The following is a 23,590-nucleotide window of genomic DNA, read 5'->3' on the forward strand; positions in this document are numbered from 1 at the left end:
GTACAATGTCTCCGTACGTTCATGAGATGGGCGTGTCAGGCACCGCACTCGTGGTAGGTAAATGTTCATGATTACTGTCTTGTGGATCATTGTCTATCACTGTATTATTGTCACTATCAACTTCATCCAATTCAGGAATCATTATTTCATCGCCACTATCATCATCAGAACAAATCTCGTTCACAACATTTTCCAGCTGGTCTGTAGGAACACGAAGACACTTGCTGCAAGAAGCCATGGTGAAACTGAATGAATGTGAAATATTTTCTGACCTTTTCCTTCTCAGAGGGTTCTGACAGTAATATAGACCCCCACAAAGTTTACAAGGGTTCTTTACAAACATGCACAAAAACTATCATATATATGTCTTTGGTTGATGAGTGCCAAGAGAGCAAAGAAGGGAAGAGATTGTCAAAGCATTAAAACGCCAACGCCAGGGAACGGCTGGCATCGTCCGGGCGTTAAAACACGCCCGCGCCAGTCAAAGAGTTAAGCAGGCCTCTCTTCAGTGTGGCTTTGGACTATTTTCAGAATAACTTTCTCAAACAGCATGCCTCTTGTGGAGAGGAGGCTAATCGAATGTAAATTATGAGGGAATTTTTGGTATGTACCGGGTTTCAGTAATGTTCTAACTTTTGTTCCTTCCAAGGGTTTAGAAAATGGGACACCAGAGGCAGTGATTAAATGAATGTGCCAGATGTACCACTGGTCTTCTTGGAAGATGCCTGAGGCATTCGTTTAGAGTACTATAAAGACCACAAGCCTTTCTCAATTACAGTGGATTTGCTAATTTTTATGTCACAAGGTCTTGCTTTTCGCAAGGGGGCGTCATCTACAGATGTGAGCAGAGCTTTGACTCTCCATGCTTTTTGTCATACAAGTCATGAGATGAAAACTAGTTTTCTAAACAATCTGCAGTCGTTTGGGTGATGATATTCCTAAAGGTCCACGAACAGTGGCTGGTGCCTTTGGTCCACCCTTTTTCATAAGAGATTTCACAGTAAGTCACACAGCTTGAGGTGTGACCAACTGTTTATTTCACACCATTTGAATGACTTCTTACAGGCCATTCTTCTGATGGTTTTGGTGACCCATTTAACTGTGACTTCACATGCTGGATCCTGGGTAACTTGCCAGTTTCCATAACCTCCTCTTTATGTTTTCGCAGACTCTCCAACCAGGTATATGGTTATTAAGCTCCAAGAGTGTAATTTCTCTTGTTGATAGCCTTTACGCCAAAGCTGTGGAGGCAATACAGTCACAGGCTGCTTTGTCAGCTCCTTCCTTTGAGTTAACTGGATTATATGTGAAATTAATTTAGAGGCCAGGCTTTGAAATTGCTCGCAGTCTGAATCTCTCAGCCAGGTCTGAAAGGCTTGCCAACCCAAGTGGGGTTTCAAACCAAGATAGGTTGCTAACTGATTGTCGGTCGTAACATGACTTTGATTTCAATCTGCTGCATAAGCCTGCATTGACAGAAACCCTCTCTAGGTATTGTCCAAATACAACTTTGAATACTGCAGTGACACATGGTGCACAGCACCAATATGGATCTGGACGTGGTGACAGTTCATGTATCTTCATGCCAAAACTACTGTGCAACAAACATAGCTCCTCCACAGAAAGACTGACCCCACACTTTAGCAAAGGGGGGGGGGCCAAATTTTTAAAAAACACAACGTGTCTAGAAGAAGAAATCTTGGTCAAGTCTTGAAAAGTCCTGAAGAAGTCAAGAATGAGTGCGAGCGAGGTCCTGCAGTTCTTTCTTCATTTGTTCATCAGTGCTTTTACACATAAGGCACATTTCAATACAGGATCAATAATCATAACCAACACCAGCGGGCAAAGGAGAATCCTCATGGTGTAATCTACTCTAGACATGAACTTTTGAATGCCTGAACCAATCTTTATAAAACGTGGTACGTATATCATTCCACATAACCCCAATCTCATCAGTGTAATTCATAAATCCCTCCCACCAGTAAAACCAAAATTAGAACCTCTCAAATTTTCAGGCCAAACCTTAATACTGCTCGAATAAAAGTAAGTAAAAGTAAAGTAAAGCTATCCCTGTACCAGGCCGTGAAGGCCCATAGGGTTGTGAGACACTGAGGGTCCCACACTATCTAGACAATTGACTCAAAGATGGCGGTAAGTTCAGTCTTACGCGCCAGCCGCGCTTTACTCCCCAGGAAAATTATTTAATTAATTCCTGGTACTCATTTCTGTTAGAGGCTGAGTAAACCCCAGGGTCTAGTGCGGCTGGAAGGATTAGGTCAACTGAAAAAAATCCAATGACCTCATCGGGACTTGAACCTGCTACCTTCCGGCTTGTAGCATAGCCCCTCAACCAACTGCACTACCGCGTGGCCCAATACTGCTCGAATACTTGGATCAATCTTCAGGAAACTAAGTATGCATATCATACCAAATGAAACCATCTCAACACCTTACTCATACATCCCTCCAATCACAAGTATCAATATTACAGCCTCAAAAATTGTTGCGGTAATAACCGTAATCATACCTATATGCCTGAACCAATCACCATGAAACTTGGTATGCATATCATGCCACCTGAGCCCATTTCAACAGCTCACCTCATAAATCCCTTCAATCAATAACATCAACATGACACTTTTTTGAACTGCTGAGGAGAAACCTTAATATTCCTTCAACACCTGTACCGATCTTCAAGAATCTTACTATGTATGCCATGCATTTCATCATTCCTTTCCATCAGTTTATCTCTCAAATTTCTGGGGCAAAACCTTAATATTGCTTGAATACCCGTACCAATCTTCATGGAAGTTGGTAAGAATATAATACTACATGAGGGCACTCGACAAGTACATAATAAATCCCTTCAATCAGTAATACCAACATTGGAACCTTTCAAATGTCTTAAGACATAAATTTAATGTTGCTTGAATGTCTATACCAATCTTCATGAAACATGGTATGTATATATCACGCTACCTGAGGCCATGTCAATGGTGTACATGATAAATGTCTCTTATTAGTATTACCAACACTATAGTCTCTGAAACTGTGGTAATACCCCCCTAATATTACTTGACTGCTTCAACTGTTCATGAAAATTTGTTATGTATATCATCCCATCTGAGACCACATAAATGGTGTATGCAAGAAATCCGTCATTAGTTGTATCAACACCACAGCCTCTCAAATTGACGTAATAACCGTAATATTACCTGAGAGCCAGAACCAATAAGATACTTCATACATATATATGTATATCATGCCATGTCAACAGTGTACCCATAAGTCACTCAAATCAGTAATACCAACACTGAAGCCTCCCAAACTGTTATTTTATTGACTTTATTATGCATACATACCAAAATTTTCAGTATACTTGAAGTATCACATACTAAAGTTATAGTGAAAGGAAAGTAGGTGATTGTTTCTTCCCAGTACTTTTCTACTTCCACATAAGACTTTGATATAGCCTAATCAAATATTATAGGCTATCCCCCCCAATTCAATGAGTACTTACTGGATGACTTTCAATAAACATCTTATCTTTCATTAATATATCACGCAAAACTGATGCTTAATGTAAAATACACACAGATCTATGAACAGCCCGATTTTCAGCGCTCTTACAAATTTCCTCTTTAACAACTTGTCTTCAAAACAACAGCTTGCCTACAACAACAACAGATTCATACTATATCAGTTCAAAAGCTGAAATGCGGTTCTCCATCGTGTATGTTCCTACACCTAATAGTGTAACATTCTGATACTTCCAAGCTTCAAGATGCAACAATATGATATAACCTAAAATAACATTTTGAAGACGCTTTCATACTAACTAGACGATTATGTGGGCATGCATGATATCTTTATCAACAAGCATCATTGCCATGTTGACCAGCGGTTTGTTCTTCACGGGGAGATCCAATAATGAGGGCGCATATACTTCGGCTCTTTTGCTATGTTCCACATTTGCACAATCGATGTCATGTTACCTTGTCAGTTCTTCAAATCATTCACGCAGCACTTAACTGTATTACAGTAAAATATCCTAAATTCAGTAACTGTTCACGATTTCATCTGGAAACCATTCACAGATCTAACAGAACTAAAAACAGCTTGAAAATGGTAAACATTTGCAACTCACTATTTCACATCAAACAGGGCCTCCATACATCTTGAAAATTACCTATTAAAACTCCATTTTATAACATAACAGAGAAAATTTCAGCAGACCCATCCCTTAACTGTGCAGTGCTATTTGAAAGAGATCAACAGCAGGAAGTTCGTATGTCAAGCAGACAAAGGAGGCCCCCAGTAAAGCTAAGTAAAGATTTATAGATAAGCATAGTGCTGGTATCCTCAAGAATAATATAGTCAATGCAAACATTAAGATATTCCATCAAAACATGCAAAGTGTAAACAATAAAAAGCTAAATATGGATGTGCTACTAACAGATAAAGCACTAGAATTGGACATACTATGTATCACCGAACATTGGTTACAGGGACAAGAAATAGGGTATTATAATTTTGAAAACTATTCCCTTATATCGAAATTCGGTAGGAAAAATAAGCAGCATGGAGGCTGTAAAATCTGTAAAAATCTAGAAAACTTGAATCAAGAAGAACACTTTGAGGCTAATATAATCGAACTTATCCAGTTTAATACAATTATTATCTGTGTATATAGAACTCCAAACAGTAATAATATATTTATTGAAACCATAGACACAATAATTAGTAATTTACTAAATGAAGGGAAGAGCATCATTACTGTAGGTGATCTCAACATAAATTTCCTAGGAGGAAGAGTAAATCTACAACTACAAACAGTGTTAAACTCATATGGCTTGCAAGCAATAGTTGATGTCCCAACAAGAATAGGACCTAGAAGTCAAACAGCATTAGATCAAATAATATTGAACAAGGGCTTATGGGAATACAATCTTAAGGTGATTGAAACAGGATTTTCTGACCATAAAGCACAGATACTACAAATACAGATGCAGTATAAGAATTGATAGTGGAAAGTTAGACTAAAGGAAGAATTCAGAATAGCTAGATCTTACATGGAAGAGAATGTACAATACCAAAACTACCTACTAGAAAAAGAGACTTTTGAGCTTGTTTTTCAGCAAAATTCAGCGAACGAGGCATACAATGAATATTTAGGTACTTTACAGTATTATTACGATATAGCTATGCCTAAAAAGGTAAAAACTAAAGAGCAGGAAAATAAATGGGTTACCTCAGGAATAAGGGTATCAGGGAAGAGACTTAACAGTCTAATGAAAGAAGGAAATATGCCAGAAGAATTTAAATACTACTACTTTCATTACAAAAGAAAATATACAACAAAGTTATCAGTGAAGCAAAAAAGTTAACTAATAACATGCGAATAAGAGCATCACGGAAAAAATCAAAAGCCATGTGGGAGCTAGTTAAGGAGTAACTAGGTAAACAGAAAAAAGCAACGAAGAATATTGAAATAAGTGAGAATGGAGTAAATATACAAGATCCAAAAGCTACAGCCAATGAAGTTAATGTCAATACAGTAAAATATAATATTAACAGCATGTTCTTAACCCCAACTACTGAAGAGGAAGTGGCAGGCATAATTAAAGGACAGTAATAAAAAATCAACGGGAATGGATGATATTCCAGAGTATATTATTAAAAAAAATTATCCTAAAACAACAACTGCTTTGACACATAATAAATCTGTCACTCTCAACTGGGCATTTTCCTGATCAACTAAAAACTGCAAAAGTGAAACCTTTGTATAGGAAAGGATGTGATACAGAAGTTGGGAATTATAGACCAGTTTCACTAATTTCTGTTTTTTTTCAAAAATAATAGAAAAAATCATACATAAAAGACTTGTTATCATTTTTTAATAATCACAGCATAATTAACAATAAACAGCGTGGTTTCTGTAAAGGGAAGTCAACAAATACTGCAACTGCAGAGTTTATAGAAAGGGTCTACAAATCAGTGGATGATAGGGAAGTAAGTATAGGGATATTTCTGGATCTGTCAAAGGCATTTGATTTAGTTGATCATGATATACTGCTAAGGAAGGTGACAAGAATGAGAATAACAGGGGTTGCACTAAAATGGTTTCAATCATATCTAGATATCAATGATCTAGAAGGTGGCATTGAACATGGAAGACCAACGTTTTTTGCCGACGATACTAGTATTCTTATAACAGGAAACAGTGCTAATGATGCCCAAAGGAAAATAAATAAAATAATAAATGCACTCACAGAGTGGTTTGAAAGGAATAGATTAATTATTAATAAAGAAAAAACAACAATATCCTTTCATCAACCTCAAATAGTACAAGTTGAATGCCCATGAATAAAGCTCTATGATACAGTGATCAATTATACAGAACATACAAAATTTTTGGGACTTTGGTTGGATAAGAATCTAAGGTGGACTGCACATACTCAACAAGTACCAAATAAATTATGTAAAATACGTTTTGCCTTACGAGTAGTTAAAAGAGTATCAGGATTAGAGACCGTTCGCGCCTTATATTATGCTTATTTTCAATCCTTATTATATGGATTCATATTTTGGGGCATTTCAGGAAATGCAATTTTGGGTTGCAGAAGAGAGCTATTAGAGCTATGATACAAATCCCGAAAACCATTAGTTGTAAACATTATTTTAAATCGTTACAAATATTACCTTTACCATGTCTGTATACATATGAAATTCTAGTTTACATAAAAACCAATCTGAATGTTTTCATAACCAATTCAGGAATACACTCGCAAAATACAAGGAGAAAAGAGGACTTGTTCATAGTTCCACGTAATAAGAGTCTATACAAAAACAATTATTGGACTTAGTATGTTAAATCAGTTGCCACAATATATTAAAGAGATACCAGTACTATACCAGTTTAAAAAGACTTTGAAGACATTCCTACTTGATCATTGTTTCTATAGTGTAGACGAGTTTCTCTTCTCTTTTTGAAGCTAACCTGCTATCCTTAAATTTTAATAAAACCCACCATCTCCTGTTCAGGACTAAAAATAGTTTGGTAACAGACATAAGCATATATCATCAAAATAAGAATATCACTAATGTGCCAAATATTAAGTTTCTAGGTATTTATATTGATGAAACATTATCATGGAAGTCTCATATTGATAAATTAGTAATTAAAATGAGTGCAGCTTGCTATGCAATTAGAACTGTAAGAGGTCTCATGTCACAGGAAACCCTAAGGATGATCTACTTTGCCTATGTGCATACTATCATGGAATATGGGATAATTTTCTGGGGTAGCTCAGCAACTAGTATAAATGTTTTCAGAATGCAAAAGCGGATCATTAGAACTATTATGAATGTAAGAACTAGAGACTCATGTAGGGAACTATTCAAAAACCTAAAAATATTACCAATGTACTCACAGTATATATACTCTATAATTCTGTTTGTTGTAAATAATAGAGACCTATACAGTTCAAACTATGAGACCCACAATCTCAATCCTAGACATACCACAAATTTGCATCTTCCCACATCACGCCTAACAATCTTTCAGAAAGGACCATATTATTTTGGTATCAAGGCTTATAACCACCTGCCATCCAGAATCAAGAGTATGAGTAATGATGTGAAATTATTTAAATTGAGGCTAAAAAGATTTTTTCTTTCAAATTCTTTTTATTCCTTAGAGGAATATTTTAACCATGTATGTAATTAAAATTGGTAATTGTACCCCTGATATGTTATAATTTTATATCATTACCTAAGTATTTTGTATCAATTATTGTTTTATAATTTTGATCATTTTATGCATTGTACATTAATATAAATCTTTTAACTGTCTTAATGACAAAAGTATGTATGTAGTTTTTGTATTTTGCGTATTTTAATCTATTAGCTTGGGACAAAATCCATATCCACTGGTCAGCTGTACCATAAGGATCAACGGAATGTATAAATGTAAATAAATAAATAAATCCTAGTTCTAATCACTTGTAAACATATATTTCAAGAATAATTAACTTGTAGATTGTAATATTAGTAATGTTATAGGAATGCCTACTGCCCTACTGTGTATTTTTTTCTTACAGGAACGACATCGACGATACAAAGATATTTTGTGCCCGGATAGAAGGATCGGGTCTTGAGTCGTACAGCGGTGTCGTGTGTTAAACGATTATATTCGTTCTATTATTATAATCATCATTGTATTATCTTAGTATATTATTATTGTAAAGTCTTTTACTTGTCCTATATCATGTATAATGATCCATGGATATAAAGTAAATAAATAAATAATGAGATGTTACCTTAACATCTGTTTTAAAATCGCCAACAAATAATAGTTTTTCACGTATAATACTCTGTCACGAACATCACGAAGTCAATCTGTCTCTCCTCCGAATAACTAAACATGGCTACCTACGTATCCCTAGTAATGTTGGAACACGACTCATAATTGGTCTCGAACGAAAACTATACAATATAGCCCTTTTCATCCTCCAATCATATCGTTTGTCGCTTTATGTGTGAAGTTGTAACTTTTACATCATGCGATAGGTGGTGCATTGGATGAAATCTGCTTGAATTCGGAAATAAATTGTAAAAATAACAAATTTGCACCACTAATACTAATTACATATATATTATTGTTTTGCTATGTAATACGGTACTTAAAGTTTTAAAAGCAATTGATTTAATATGACAAGGTTATATAGGCTAAATGGGCAGCGCCTGCTGTCAAGGCGAATAGTTAGATGAGTGTTTCATTGAACCTTTCACTGCTGGACAATGATTTTGCATCAACATTTGCTTTATACGATTTTAGAGAAAACATTGTACAATACGAAACGATACAAAAATTTTCAGTCTCCAATGACGTCATTTCTTATGTTCTCGTCATTTCACGCTTGAACGCATGAAGTTGTAACTTCGATATGTTCGATATCATCCGATAGATGTCACAATGGAAGAAAGTGGGGTTGTCGTGAAAAATTCAAGAATTTACAAACTGGAAGTATATATAGTAAATACATACGTTCATACATAATTGTGTGCCATCTAATAAGGTACTTAAAGTTTTTAAATGTAATTAATTTATTATGACCAGGTTATCTAGGACAAATAGGCAGGGTTGAGCAGTCAAGGTGAAATGCCGAATGCACTGATTCACTTCAACCTTCTACTGTTAAGGATGATTGTACCATTACTTATACTTAACATGATGCGTTCTGTTTAATGTTTTTAGGTGTACTAAAACTTCATATGGAAGATTACAAGTTTTTATTTAAGGTTGTCCTTGTTGGAAATGCTGGTGTTGGAAAAACATGTTTGGTTAGAAGGTTCACACAGGTAATAAATATCAATTCATGTTAGAAAAAAGGTTCATTTCAGTAGAGAATAAAAGAGAGTGGGTTAAATTGGAATTCCTCTTATTATAGGGTCTTTTCCCTCCTGGTCAAGGTGCTACAATTGGAGTAGATTTTATGATCAAGACTGTGGAGATAGATAATGAGAAAGTCAAGGTATGGTAAACAGCACTTATTGATGACTGTCCATTGAATTATCACACAAGGAGTTAACCATGCAAGTAATATATATTTTGAATGATCTTGGAAATTTTAAAGTAATATCCAGTATTTATATATGTAAAGAGTACATGGGAACTTGTAGCTGACAGTTCTGTAAAATTCATTCACATAATAAGTTTCTGTATACTTTACTGGCACAACTTCAATTACAGTTTGATACAGAACTGATCAATTCAGTTTCACCATTTAAATGGATATGATACAGTTTATGGTACTATTGCAAAATGTTAAAAATACTGGGACCGCAAGCGAAATCAATATAAAGTTCTTAAACTTGTGTACATGTACAATATTCTTTTTAATATGCATATAATTGTTAATCTGTGCATTATTCATTTTCTAAACAGTTACAAATCTGGGATACAGCGGGACAGGAGAGATTCCGATCCATAACACAAAGCTATTACCGTTCAGCTCATGCACTAATTTTGGTATATGACATAAGCTGTCAACCTACATTTGATTGCCTCCCTGACTGGTTGAGGGAGATTGAAGAGTATGCTAGCAGCAAGGTACTCAGGGTTTTAGTAGGTGAGTTCTGCCTTACGTAAGTTTTGAGGTTCTCATGGAAGTGCTTGTTAACATTGTGGCTTTGTGGGTTGTAACACCATGTTGTATGAGTGGATACCAATGTTTCAGAGGAACATGCTGCTTCACATGAACTCCTTGAAGAAAAGGAAGCAACATTTTTTTCTCTTCCAATGACAACCCAGTTACTTCCTTCAAAACATAATCCCTTTACTTGGGCATTCATTGGGAAGAAAATGCTGTCCTATCACTTCCCATCTGTTGGGGGCCCTTAAACAGGCCATTATTTCTCCCAGTTACTGAGCCCAGACTTTCTACCTGTGAGAGAAACTTGTAGTGGCTTCTCTCCATATCTTACCCAACTCTATTCTCCCCATGAAAACAACACTGGATCCCTTTAAAGGTTCATTCTGTCTCACTGTTCCATACATTTATGGCAGTAAACCATTGTGCTCCTTATAAGTGCCATGTTTATCCATTTTTGTCCATTTCTTTTCTCTGCTTGGAGTGGGTTCCTTTCTTTAGCCCCTCTCCATGGATGTCATGACCACCCTCATCCCGACTTTCCAATAGTATCAAGCCTGTTTCTGAACTTGCACACTTCAACCTTGCAAATAGAGGCACTTCTTCCTCTGAAATATCTCTACCCGCCCACAAAAGTATACAGTGTCACAACCCAGAAGGCTATAGTCTCTGAAACCCCAGACATCAACACTACATTGACATTGCTGATCACCTGAAAAGTACTTCATTGTATGGCGCCGTGAAAGCTTAAAATTGAATGCAGGAATACAGGATGTCCCAGGAGTTTGGTGCCATACTTCAGGTGCGTACTGAGGGTTCCCTATAGGATAACTTTGAAATAGGAACCCATGCCTGCAAACGTAAAATAGCAGTGCTAGTGCGGCATTTAAAATCATTTCGTTTAAACTTGGCGCCTCAATGTCGAACTGCATTGCATAGAGGAACAACCATTCAACAGCACTCGTGCCATTGCCTAGATTGTGGGGACATCGAAATCAAGTGTTTGGAAGATCCTGCACAGCCAACAACTTTATGCGTATCATCCAACACGAGTACACTACATAGGTCCAGCTGACTTCGTTCCACGAGTTCAATTTTGTCGGTGGATTCTGAACCAGTGTTTACAACAGCCCAACTTCCTAAATCACGTGTTATTCACAGACAAAGCGCAGTTTACATGGGATGGCTGGTTCAGCTGTCGAAACAGCCATGTTTGGGCTGATGAAAATCCCAATGTTACTGTAGTTGGTTACCAGCAGACGCAGTTTTCTGTCAATGTCTGGGCAGGCATCATTGGCGATCACTTTATTAGGTCTTTCCTCCTGCCACCACGACTCAATGGGCACTATTACAAGGTGTTGCTAGAACGTATCCTTCAGACTTACCTGGATGCTGGTTTTCATGGTTGTTGGATAGGGAAAGGAGGCCCAGTGCCTTGGCCACCCTGATCCCCAGACTTGACACGTCTGGACTATTTCGTCTGGGGCCATGTGAACAGCCTGATGTACGACATGCCTGTGGATAATGAATTTGAGCTGCTGGCCAGAATACTTGTTGCAAGTGACGTGATCCGTGAGACACCTGGAATATTTGAAAGGGTGCGCCAAAGTTTCTTTCATAGATGTAATGCATGCATTGAAAATGGAGGGCACCAATTCCAACATCTACTCTAGCAGGTGAGTCATAAAGAGTTTGGAGGCGGCAGTATGCCTGTGCATGCTCTTCGACATTGAGGCACCAAGTTTAAACAAAATTATGTTAAATGCTGCTCTAGCACCGCTATTTAATGATGGCGGACATGGGTTCCTGTTTCAAAGTTGTTCTATAGGGAACCCTCAGTACACTCCTGAAGTATGGCACCAAACACCTGGGACACTCTGTATATAAATTAGAAGAAACTCTACAAGGGGACTTTACTGATGACTCATAATATGTATCAGTAGAGAACAGAACCAAGACAAGGCAATTGTGTGCCCTGAGAGTGTTTCAAAATTGCTTCCTTCCCCAGTGAATGTGTGAACACTTTAACTTTTACTTCTTGAAGGGGTATTTTACTGTGGGATACAGTAGTAGCAGCACAGCAGAATCATAATTTCTTATGTACAGGCACAGTTGCAGATTTAGCAATGATTGCAGTACAGCTTTTCTTGCTTGAAGGCTGCTGTTCCTGTTTTTGGTTAGAAGTCTCCAACGGCATAGTCTGTTATCAGTTGACAGATATCAAGAGGTGTTGCTGATTTCACCAGTACTTTCTGTGCCTGATGTTTGAAACTCTTTACTTTGACACTAAATTTCAAAGTTTCAAGATCCTTGTTATATTTCATAGCTAAACTGTTTCCAGCTCACTTGAGTTCAGTTAATTCCATGATTTTGGGCACAGAACCCTAAAGGAATTCAATATCCCAAGAGGTTTCAGACAAAACTTTACTTTCTGACTTTGTCAGCTGTGAGAGAATACAAATTATTTTACCTGTATATAAAACAATATCTTGAACACAGAACCAAACTTGCAATGGTGTCTTAAGTTTATCATGGTTAAGAATTGGATTCCAGGTGTACCAGTGGGTACAAGAATTTAAAATCTATTTCCTGGAGAGAACTTTGGTGTGTGGAAATTGTTTTTGGATTTTCCAACACATTTGCAACAGGTTGTGTCATTCACCATCTGAAACATTTTATAATGTGTGAATGTCATGCTTTAATAGCACTAACTTTATGAGAGCAGCATTTGTCCAAGTAATATTTAAGTGAGTTTTATAATGTGTTCATTAACATTTACCAAGAGCTGGTAGAACCTGAAAAAATGTGAAAACTCATTTAAACTGTTGTGAAAAATTCAGGATCCTCATTATTCAAAGAAGCTGCATTTACACTTGCTAGATTAAGACTGTATGCTGCAAAAGCTCATAATTGGCATATATTTTTCCTCGAGAATGTTTGATTATAGTACATTATATTTATCCACTATATTTGCTACATTGTCATAGTACGAGTTCATAAATTTCACTTGGAAAATCGCTTGGTTAATAAATAACCCATAACAAACAAACTCTGTGGCCTGTAGTCCGCAAGTGAACTATACTGACTGAGCAACTGCTGCTTGAGGGTAAGGTTAGTGCCAACTTTTGCAGATAGAGGGTGTTGCGTGGTGAGCACAACGAATCCCCACGGCCATTAATCTCGGCTTTCTGGACCAGAGCCACTTTTTCCTTGAAATAGCTCCTCAGTTATCCTCATGAGGCTGAGTGGACCCTGTTCCAGACCCACCACTTCTCAGAATATCTGGTAGTGCCGGGAATGGAACCCGGGACCTCTGGGTATGTAGCCAGGAGCTCTGACCACTAGACCACAGTGGTGGGCAAATCAGTAACCCATAAACTCAATAACTCATATTTCTGGCTTGCTTTAAAATCAGCCTTCATCATCAGACCATATTTCACTAGGTAACACAAAATTTGATCATTAATATTAGGCTATGACAGAGGATAATTTGAATGTAGTTGGACAGTAGGAGTTACATCACAAGTTAAACTGTCTCCAATCAGCTGGCTATTATTTTCAACTACTGGACTTTTAGAGAAGTTCTTGGAATGTCAGAATCATGTGTCCTTCACTTTGTTTCTTATAAAAATATGTGCACCAAATGAACTCCATTCCTACGTCTCTTGTTTCCACCTTCATAGGCAACAAAATTGACCGAGAGGATCGTGAAATTCCAACTCATGTGGGAGAGGATTTTGCCCAGAGGCATAGTATGTATTATTTAGAAACATCTGCAAAAGAAGCAGAGAATGTTGAGAGGCTCTTCATGGAAATAGCAGCAGAATTAATGGAGGTAAATATTTCTAGTATATGTAAGGTATACATTTATACTCATATACTGTATATCTTGAAAATGTCTAATTCTTCTTTGAACAATTCAGAATTGACAGATTTATGAATGGGCCTGCAGTTTATCTTATCAGACACAGCAAGTCAGGGTAGAATTTCTAGTCTTCTGGGTTATGATGCTGTATAGCCTGTTGCAAGTCAACTGACATTTTGGAGGAACATGTCACCCCCATCTTCAGGGTTGACTATACAGCATCACATCCCAGAAGATGGAACGCTTCATAACTACTGCTGTGAGAACTTCAAATCATACATAATGTTTTAAATAGAGTCTTACATTGTTTCCCTGTTAAAACGTTAAATTTCTTGTATTATACCTGCTTCATCATTTCTTGCCACTATGTCAAATGGTTGGTATTTTACAAACTGCTTTTTTCAAATAATGTTTGCCGGGATATTTATCGTAAGTCATGTGTCTTCTGGGGCATTTTGTTTTGACCTTGAGACTAAAACTGACATGAGATTACTCGAAGACTTGTTTTGAGAAACAGTTGATGATTACAAATACTGCAGAACAGAACATTACCGACTGGTGTGAGGTTATATTTCACAACACTTTTTATTAAAATCTTATCACAATTCATTTGTTCAACATATTCCCTACAGTTTCTTCTGCAGTGTTGTTTTTGATAATATCTGTTATTTATGTTATTTGTTTTTCTGTATTCCTTCATTTCTTTTATGATCAGAAGACTGTAACCTACTGCCCATCTTATGAAATGCATTTCAGCATTGATCAATCCTTATCATCCTTATTTAATTTTCTGATAATGTTGCTGTAAGGAATTCCATATAAATTTGTATTCTTTTATATCTTAAGACTAATGATGGTTTAAAATTTGTTTTATTCCACCGTGGACTGATGACACTGACAGTTTTCACATTCACCCTATTTTATGTAGAGGACATTTTGGCCAATGACAAAAGATAATTAATTGAGTGTGGGGAATATTTCATGATATTGTGACATGACACCCAAAAGCCAGAATAGTGAAATCAGGAGTCATCCATTGCTAGGCAACTGCGCGGTAAACACATTCCTGCGACATTGACTATGCAGGCAACAATCAGATAACTTTCGTTGCTATTCAGTGGCACTGTAAACACGCCTTCTCAACCATAGAGAGGCTGCTTTTCTGCACGGCCCATGCCAAGGGGCTGTAAAAGGGACAAAGAAGATCATTTAAGTTAGTTGAGTTTCAAGACACCAGCCTGCCAGGATGAGAGCTTGGGAGCGGAGAAATAGAACTAAGAGTCAGGTCTTCGTAGTTGGCAAGTTCAAAGAATAATGGCAAGAAAGGAATTAGGTGGTGCAAAGAGAACTGCATGTGTGAGTGGTATAACTACTGTGTTGAAATCCGTTGCCAGGATATGACTAGTGAAGACTGAGAAGACATAGCATGTCTTAGTGATTTGTGAAGTGTGTAGATAAGTGATAGCTCTGCAGTTACACGTTGTTCCATGTGCTGTGTATAAGGTGTCGATAAATCCAATCTGGGACCTGCCTATAAGTCACGTACAACCGCTGCATGTGACAGTATTACTTTATGAAGAGGGTATCATTAACGCTTTAGACATATGCATGAGGTGAAGTCTCATCTGAGGCGCTGCCTACTCAGGCTGACATTTCTGTGGTTTTTCCTGCTTAGGCCCTCCAGATAATACCTTAAATTAGAACACAGTTGTCTCCTTCCACATCCTTTCCAGTTCATCCTTCTTGATTTGATCACCCTATATCTGGTGAAGAATATATATTTTGAAACTTATTGTTATGAAGTTTTCTCCATTCTCATGCAGGTTTGTTATAATTTTTCATGAATAGAGCCCATTGTATGTTACATTCACTTCAAGTCCAAGACATCTTTTGATGATAGGGATTTTAACCCAGAAACATTGAATTTATCATGTGGTAACACAGTAAATGAAAATTGTTCTCATGGAAGTGAAGACACAATGTCACTTTTAATTATCGGTAATACCCATATTTATATACTGCCAGATCACCTTTGTACCCTAATGACTTGCAGAGGTAATTAATATGCAAAGAAAAGTGACCAAAGTTTCTCACTTATGTTCACACTCTTCTTTTAATGCTGTTTTAATTTTTAATTTTTCATTACAGTGAGCAGTGTCAAATTATATTTTAATTAAACTTGTTGCACACACATTGTATATTGAGGATCCTCTCAATTTTAACATTGTTTGACCCCATAATGTCTAAATCCACCCCTGGTTATGATTCTGGAAACAAAGTACTAATATACCATATACATCCAACTATTGACATGAAATTTTTCTTAGGATAAATGAAGCTCTTGATTCTCCTAGAAACAGACAAGAGAGGTGTGAATCCTCCATCAAGGGAATAAATTAAAATCTGAAGTGCTCCTAGTTGTATTAATACTGTATTATGCACTTTTATTCCTTGATAGGAAGCGAGAAGCAAAGAACTACCGAGGTATGATACCAGCTCTCCAAAAATAAATGGCCGGACTACAGTGATAGGAGATGGTGGCTGTTGCAATAGAATGTCCTAACTGCTACAGTTTGAATGAGATTAATTTAATAAATTAATATAAACAAATTCCAAGGGAAAGAGCAATGAAGTTGCCAGGTGACTTTACAAGGCCCTGACGAAGACTGATGTTACAGTACATGTATCTATGTAACATTAAGCTTTACTGCATTCCTTTTTTTTTTTTTCTTAAACATTATTTAAGAAAATGCAAGAAGTACCTTTTTAATTATATATTTTATATTTTTACATGTTTCTCAGCCTACCTTGCCATGCTTGAGCCGATAATATCATGGAAACTAAGAATTTTACATGCTGAGTTCACATGCTCTGTCAAAGGCTTGCTAACCTCTCCAGGGAACTAAAACACTCACAAGAAAGAGAAAACAATCTTTGATTTATAGGAACAGGCCCTAATAACCTACCCCCACAGAGTCTATAATGATGATGATGATGCATGACATCTTTCTAAGCCTCCTTTATCTTGCCTGAGCATCACAGAAACTATTAAGTTTACATGCTGAGCTCATATGTAAATATCTTGTTCCAAATATTTGTGTATTGTTACATAAAACTATATTTAAACAGGGAAATGGAAGATATGTACATATGATACATATAAACTTAGATTCCTGAAATTATATATGTTGTTGTCATATTAATTTATTTCTCAAAAAATAAACTGTACATGTTTTTTGGTATACCTGTCAAACACAACAATAATAAGAATAACTCACTTCCACTCTATTATGCCATCAAAGTTTTTATTGGATTAGGGTATAACGTTGCAATATGTTTTGACTCCTACATGGAGCCATCATCAGGTGATACAGTTTACAGTTCTTAAATTACTGAATTGTGATTCTTACGAATATGGATCCATGTATTACAGATATTACAAGTGCTATAGGAAAATTTTACACACCCCTATTAAAATTAGGCTCAGAATACCAGCCGTGTCCTTTCCAGAATTTTAAGATACTTACACATTGACTAATATCATTTACAAAGTAATGCAGAACTTCTTGCTAAAGTTTCACTTGTCTGTTGAGATTTGCATTTTACTGTTCTGCTGCAAGATTTTATTGAAGACTGTATTCCTCATATATTTATCATAAGAATGAAGCTATGCATATTACGACATTAACATTGGAAAATGTATAAATTATAAGTTATTAGGACTGTATATCTATAATTACTGGAATCCAAATTTGTATCTCCTACTTGAAACAATGGACATTACTCACAGTAGCTTAAGGCAGCTTTGTTGTTGTATTGACCTAATTTATAATTATAAGTTAATGTTATGAGTACCATAGTAGCAGATATTATTTTGCCTACTGTCACATAGTCAGAGAATGTAAATATTGTTAAGCCCAATAAAGCAGTTATGTCCATTATGGATAGTGGCATGATTTTTTTTTTCAGGAAAGTTTAGGTATGTGCATGGGTAGTTCAGAAAGCTAGAAGCTTGGCATAAATGAAGCGAAACATCAAGGTCTTATGAGCGAAAACAAACCACAGTGATGAAATAACACTGGAAATGATTTAGCTAGAGGTAAAAATGCCTGATTCTGTAATATGAAGCATTTCATTATTTTGAATAAATATTGTAACAAGGCTCACTACCTCTATCCTTCTCTCTCTCAGTGTGTTGACAAGAAGTATTGTTATGCAAGAAGTAAAACATTAGATATGACTGCACTACATAATATATCGAGTTATTAACACCATAATTATTTCAGGAAGTATATTCCAGTATTGTTTGTAACTCTTTTTACATATTATATACTGTAGTGTTTTTATTAGTACAACTGGACATGTGTATTTTATTTCTGTGATAGTGGCAGTACTGTAACATGTTGTGTTCAGCTTTTTAATAGAAGTTTTGATGTTTTAACTGCATTGTATATAAAGTTTTAGAAACACAAGTGACACATAGATTGTTTTAACAGATAGAGGTTACAGTTTTATCAGATTTATTGCTGTGAGCTTGAAAGTACATTTATTTTATTGTATCTAATGTTACTGAATGTGATCTCATGTGAAAGAAACTTTTTTTTTATTATTTATGGTACTTTTTCAGGAATGTAATGTATATAAAATACATCAGTGCTTTATCTTGCTGTAGATGATATGTTTTATTTTGTGGCTATTATAAATATTTGTAATGAAGAAAGACATGTTTCAGTACATAGATTTTAGATGTGCATACAGAAAACATGCTGATAAAATATAGAACCAACAGGAAGCATGATGAATATAATCTGATTGGATTTTTGCGGTATATTATATTTGTTCATGACAGCTTGCAGAGTTTGAATGCCCTAATGACTTCTATGTTGATACATATATAGAGTATTTCAGGAGCTTCAGTTTATTTGGCCTGCTTCCCCATCTGACAGTAGGCACTATTTATTAGAATGTCATACTATGACATTCTCTTGTTCATGTGTCTAAATGTGAATACATTTAGATAATATAATGAAATATATAACTTCAGATTTCAGGAATAAACTTTGTAGAATGTTTGAAAGTTTTCCAATTTTTAGCAAATATTACAGTTGCCATCTTAAAATATAATGTCTTGGAGATGTTTTGGAAGCAGCAGACAGGTGAGCAGGATGTAAAGGTGTAATTTTAATTTTAATTTATTTCGAGTTCCATAAGATCCAACAAAACTGGTTACAAACCATAGGATATAGAACATGTTAAAATACAGACTAGAACATGTCAATATAAACAAAATATAAAAATACAATACAATCNGTTATAAGAAAATGAGAATAAAAAAGTTCCAGTGACTTCAACCCTTTTCTTAATCATAGGGTTGCAAAACTTGTATTCAGTGTCTATTCTTCTGATCACATGGTCTCTTAATAAATTTCATATCACTTCTTTTCTTCAGCAACAGGGTCACTTCCTGTTGGATAGTACACCGCTCCTCTATTTTGTCCAGTTACATCTTCAGCTTTTACTGCCTGATATGTATAAGGACTTCTGACCCCCCCCCTCAAAGACATTCACCCTGAAGATGGTAAGTGCAGTGTTTACTGAAGCACTGGAAAATCTTTAACATTCTGCAGGATTTATTCTTGAAAGCTGAAATTATACATTAAATTCAAGCTGCAAAATAACCTAAATACAAGAATATACCTCAAAGTTATAATCATTTTATTTTCATACTGTAATTTTGAAAATTCAATCTAAAGTTAATTTTGGCCCAATTCCTTTAACTGCCTGTTCTTCTTTATACTGTATGTATAAGCTATATAACATGGTTTTGATTTGATTGATATCTCAATTGTAACAGTTAGATTCACTAAATGAACAGAATTTTTAATAACAGATTTGCATAATTGTTACAAGCATCTCTCAAAGATGGTTATGGAAATAAATGTCTTTTGAAACCTTCACTGCATACCAAGCATTCTTTGCAATAGAACTGAAAAAGTGAATTGTCAAACCATTATCTTTACAAATATGTGTCTGATTTATTTTTTATGCAGTATGTTCCAAAAATTAGTTTGTTAGTAGGTAACTAGTCCTTTTCCATTTTTTTCTTTTTTCTTTATTAGGGAGTTATGTGGTTGCAAAGCTTTTCCCATTCAAGATTTGAGTGGGGGAAAAAATGGAACTGTTCTGTGTTACCTTGGTATCTATTAGAGCAAAATGGTCATTTCTTGGTATCAGAGCAAAATGGTCATTTCTTGGATGAAGTACTCAAAATGACCATCATCGACTATGCAGCTCGTTACATGTTGTGTAAGGAGTGCATGCACCCATTCCAATATCACCAATGCCTCGGGTACAATTTGTACTGCATCTGGCACTTACTACTATAGGACACCCTGGGACTCAAACTCAGTGGCATACAGAAGATCCATGCAGTGTTTCCATATAAAGAAGTGCACTTAATTTTGATTGGGTGTATGTACTGCTGATGCCACACATTATTTGCATCTCGGTCACCTTTGTGAAAACTCACAGTCCATCTAACTGCATACCTGGTGACTGTAGTGCATGAACCACATTCTGACTTGTGTGGCTAATGCAATGTCATCCACGAGTTGTGGAAATTCTGTTTGTAAAAGTTGCTAATAGGTAGAACTGGTGAGATGAGAGGGCAGAATACCAGAACCATGATATGGTCGCCCAGAAGGCCAATCAGAAAATGGCTCTGATGCCTCACGACTCACATACCATGTGGGTTTTCTTCTTCCAAAGCATGCATACTGTATAAGTTCACCAGCCCATTTCTTATAAAGTGTGTCTCATCTGTCAACTGTGATGAACTCAGGGTTGTGTACACACTAGTGATGCAGCCATTGACAGAAGCGATTCATAGGGGACTCTTCATTAGGTGCAGCTCTTGCACTCATACTGTATATGAATGGCAGGGACAGGCAACAAGTGTAGTATGGAAGAAAAATTATAACTTGGGACACAATCTATTGGGATTGAGTACTGGCATCCCTTATGCATCATGTAGAGAGCTACCTACTGGCTGATGGAAGAAATTTCAAGCACTTCAGAGAAGTGTTCTATTTACTCAGATATTAAGGTAATACAAAATACTCCCATTTCTTCGGCATCTCAGATCTGTCAAATGAGGCGAACTTTGCAATCACATTTCTCTGTTTTGAAGTTTTAGACAAAATGCAAAGGACTTCTGACTCAAGAAGTTACCTAAAGTTCACTCTTAGAAGGAACATTTTCATGTTTGGAACATTCTATATATTATTGTATGCTCTTGTGAAAAATGTTACAGCAAGGCAGTGATGACTATTTACATTCATGTAATTAGTGGGTACACAGGATATAGGTGCTGGATTGTGAAGCCTTCAGCAGTTCCTTTACAGAAATAGCTTTATTTAATCTTTACTGTGATCTCAGTATAATATTCAAAGCACCTAATGCAGCCGAGCTGTGATCTGTAGTACTTATTGCACTTTATTGTACAAAAATTTAGACAAGGGCCTTGATTTTTTTATGAACAGATTGTATTACTTACCAGCAAAATTTATTATTTCTTTCTTCACCTCATTCTGATCTTATATCATTATTTGCTGACTGAAACTCACCCTAAGCTTTTTAGTGATTCAGTTGCCATTTTGAACATGCATAAATGCAATACATAGTACACTGTATGTATGTAAATATATATTCATTATGTAGTGAAAACTTGGTTGCATGTGTTGACTACAGAAGACGGTAAAAATATTTCCTGTCATGAATTCTTCCATGTATAAAAATATTAATGCTTTATTGTATTGTTTCAGGATGTCATAATGGTACAAATAATAATAAATAAATTCAGTCTTTAAAATTAGTCTCTGTTAAAACAATAATTATGTTATGGATGCACATGTTTATATGGCAGTTCTTTTGATGTTTGTTTCACAAATTGTTTAAATTTGTTTGTATTATATCATTCTCAGCCCCAAGTAAGTATTAACAACTTGCTGAAACTGGCAGGAACTTCTCTTTTATCTCTTGGCACACAACCATTACATTTTAAGGAATAGCTTCTGACCCAGAAGTAGTATAAATCTACCAGATGCTGAACAGTTTTTAGATGGGAGTCATTCAGAAGGTCACAGTGGATAGACCATTTTCCTTGTTTCAGAAGTTATCCAGACTTGTAACTTTATTCAGCAGAAGACAGTATGCATGCAAGGGAAATGTCTCCAGTTGGCTTCGGTTTCAAGATATCTAAAACAGAAAAATTGACAATCAAGTTCCTTCCGTCAAATGTGACACTTTTATAAGTTTTCCACCTCGTCACCACCTGCCTTACATGTTTCGGCTCACCACGGAGCCATCATCAGAGGCATTTATAGTAGAAAAAGAAATCACCAACACACAAAACTTCACTTTGTTANTAATTATTATAAAATATTGAGAATAACTCTCAATAAAATACCATTTAGGCTTTTGGGCGGTTATAGCAGTGACTTCCCTTTCTACAGCTCCATCGTCGGAAAAATGTTCATATATATATATAATATATACGTAGAAATTCAGAGAATAAAATACTTCGGTAATCTTCGTGTGTGTTCAGAAGACCATTCTTAATTACTGAATATGGAAACAGCATAACAGCCCCTTTTCAGGTACCATGAAAATCTCAAAACTTAAGAAACTCACCAAATATTTAAAAGGTAAAGTTGTCCCTGTACTTAACTGATTAAAGACTACGCCATGAAGACGTATAGAAGAATAGATGTATAGATGAGTATTTTCTTGACTTCGGCACTCGCTGGAGGTGAGTGGTCAGCTTAACGCCCCTGCCGCCTTACCCCAGGGGGAAGAACCCCCTGTACCCATTGGATAGGAGGTTGGGTGGACCCCAGAGCCGGGCTGGACGACGCGGAGAAGAGAAAAATCTTTACCCTATCGAGACGGGAACTCTTACCCCCCGGTTCTCCGACCTGTAGCCAGTCGCTATACTGACTGCGCTATCCCGGCTCCTCACGTCCACCCCGTAGCAAGTCGCTATACTGACTGCGCTATCCCGGCTCCTCACGTCCACCCCGTAGCCAGTCGCTATACTGACTGCGCTATCCCGGCTCCTCACGTCCAGCCCGTAGCCAGTCGCTATACTGACTACGCTATCCTCGCTCTTCGCCAAATATTTATCAGAACGAAAAGATGATATATGAATAAGTGTTACGGAGGAGAATGACATATTCTCTGTATTCGTTTTCGGTTCTTTGTTTATTTTCGAGATAAATAAGCAGAGGGTATTGTTACGGTGCTGCGTTTTTTTAATTTTTTAAATCGCACATTGTATCACACTGTTGATTTGGAATTGTAGCGCACTTTCCATATGTTGAGAAAATAGGAAAAAAATCTGAAATGAACAAATAACCTACTATCCTCTGATATGACATGGGGAAAATAAAAGAATTAGGGGGTATGACCCGACAGACAGCAAGGCAATCTCATAAGCCATTTTATTATTTCAATTCAAGGAAAGTAGCATGATAATTTATATACTCCGTCGGAAGTTGTGCGCTCTTCACCA

The 23,590-nt window shown here is 36.3% G+C and overlaps 1 protein-coding gene across 1 annotated transcript; it reads left to right on the forward strand.

Annotated features, from left to right (window-relative positions):
- The first annotated feature begins 8,598 nt into the window (after positions 1–8,598).
- LOC111867251 (ras-related protein Rab-30) lies at positions 8,599–19,321 on the forward strand. Its single transcript, XM_023856927.2, has 6 exons — positions 8,599–9,080; positions 9,260–9,363; positions 9,453–9,536; positions 9,950–10,133; positions 13,838–13,989; positions 16,478–19,321. Exons 2-6 carry the CDS (start codon positions 9,277–9,279, stop codon positions 16,580–16,582), a joined length of 612 nt encoding a protein of 203 aa, XP_023712695.1. The 5' UTR covers positions 8,599–9,080; positions 9,260–9,276; the 3' UTR covers positions 16,583–19,321.
- Positions 19,322–23,590: the final 4,269 nt, after the last annotated feature.

Source organism: Cryptotermes secundus, unplaced genomic scaffold, assembly GCF_002891405.2.
Source record: "Cryptotermes secundus unplaced genomic scaffold, Csec_1.0 scaffold1250, whole genome shotgun sequence".
Taxonomy (NCBI): domain Eukaryota; kingdom Metazoa; phylum Arthropoda; class Insecta; order Blattodea; family Kalotermitidae; genus Cryptotermes; species Cryptotermes secundus.

What these genes read in the sequence shown, in the direction of transcription:
- LOC111867251 (XM_023856927.2), top strand. Translation starts at nt 9,277, where the DNA reads ATGGAAGATTACAAGTTTTTATTTAAGGTTGTCCTTGTTGGAAATGCT. An exon ending in GGTACTCAGGGTTTTAGTAG is followed by an intron (nt 10,134 to 13,837) that starts GTGAGTTCTGCC and finishes CCACCTTCATAG; the next exon opens with GCAACAAAATTGACCGAGAG. An exon ending in TAGCAGCAGAATTAATGGAG is followed by an intron (nt 13,990 to 16,477) that starts GTAAATATTTCT and finishes ATTCCTTGATAG; the next exon opens with GAAGCGAGAAGCAAAGAACT.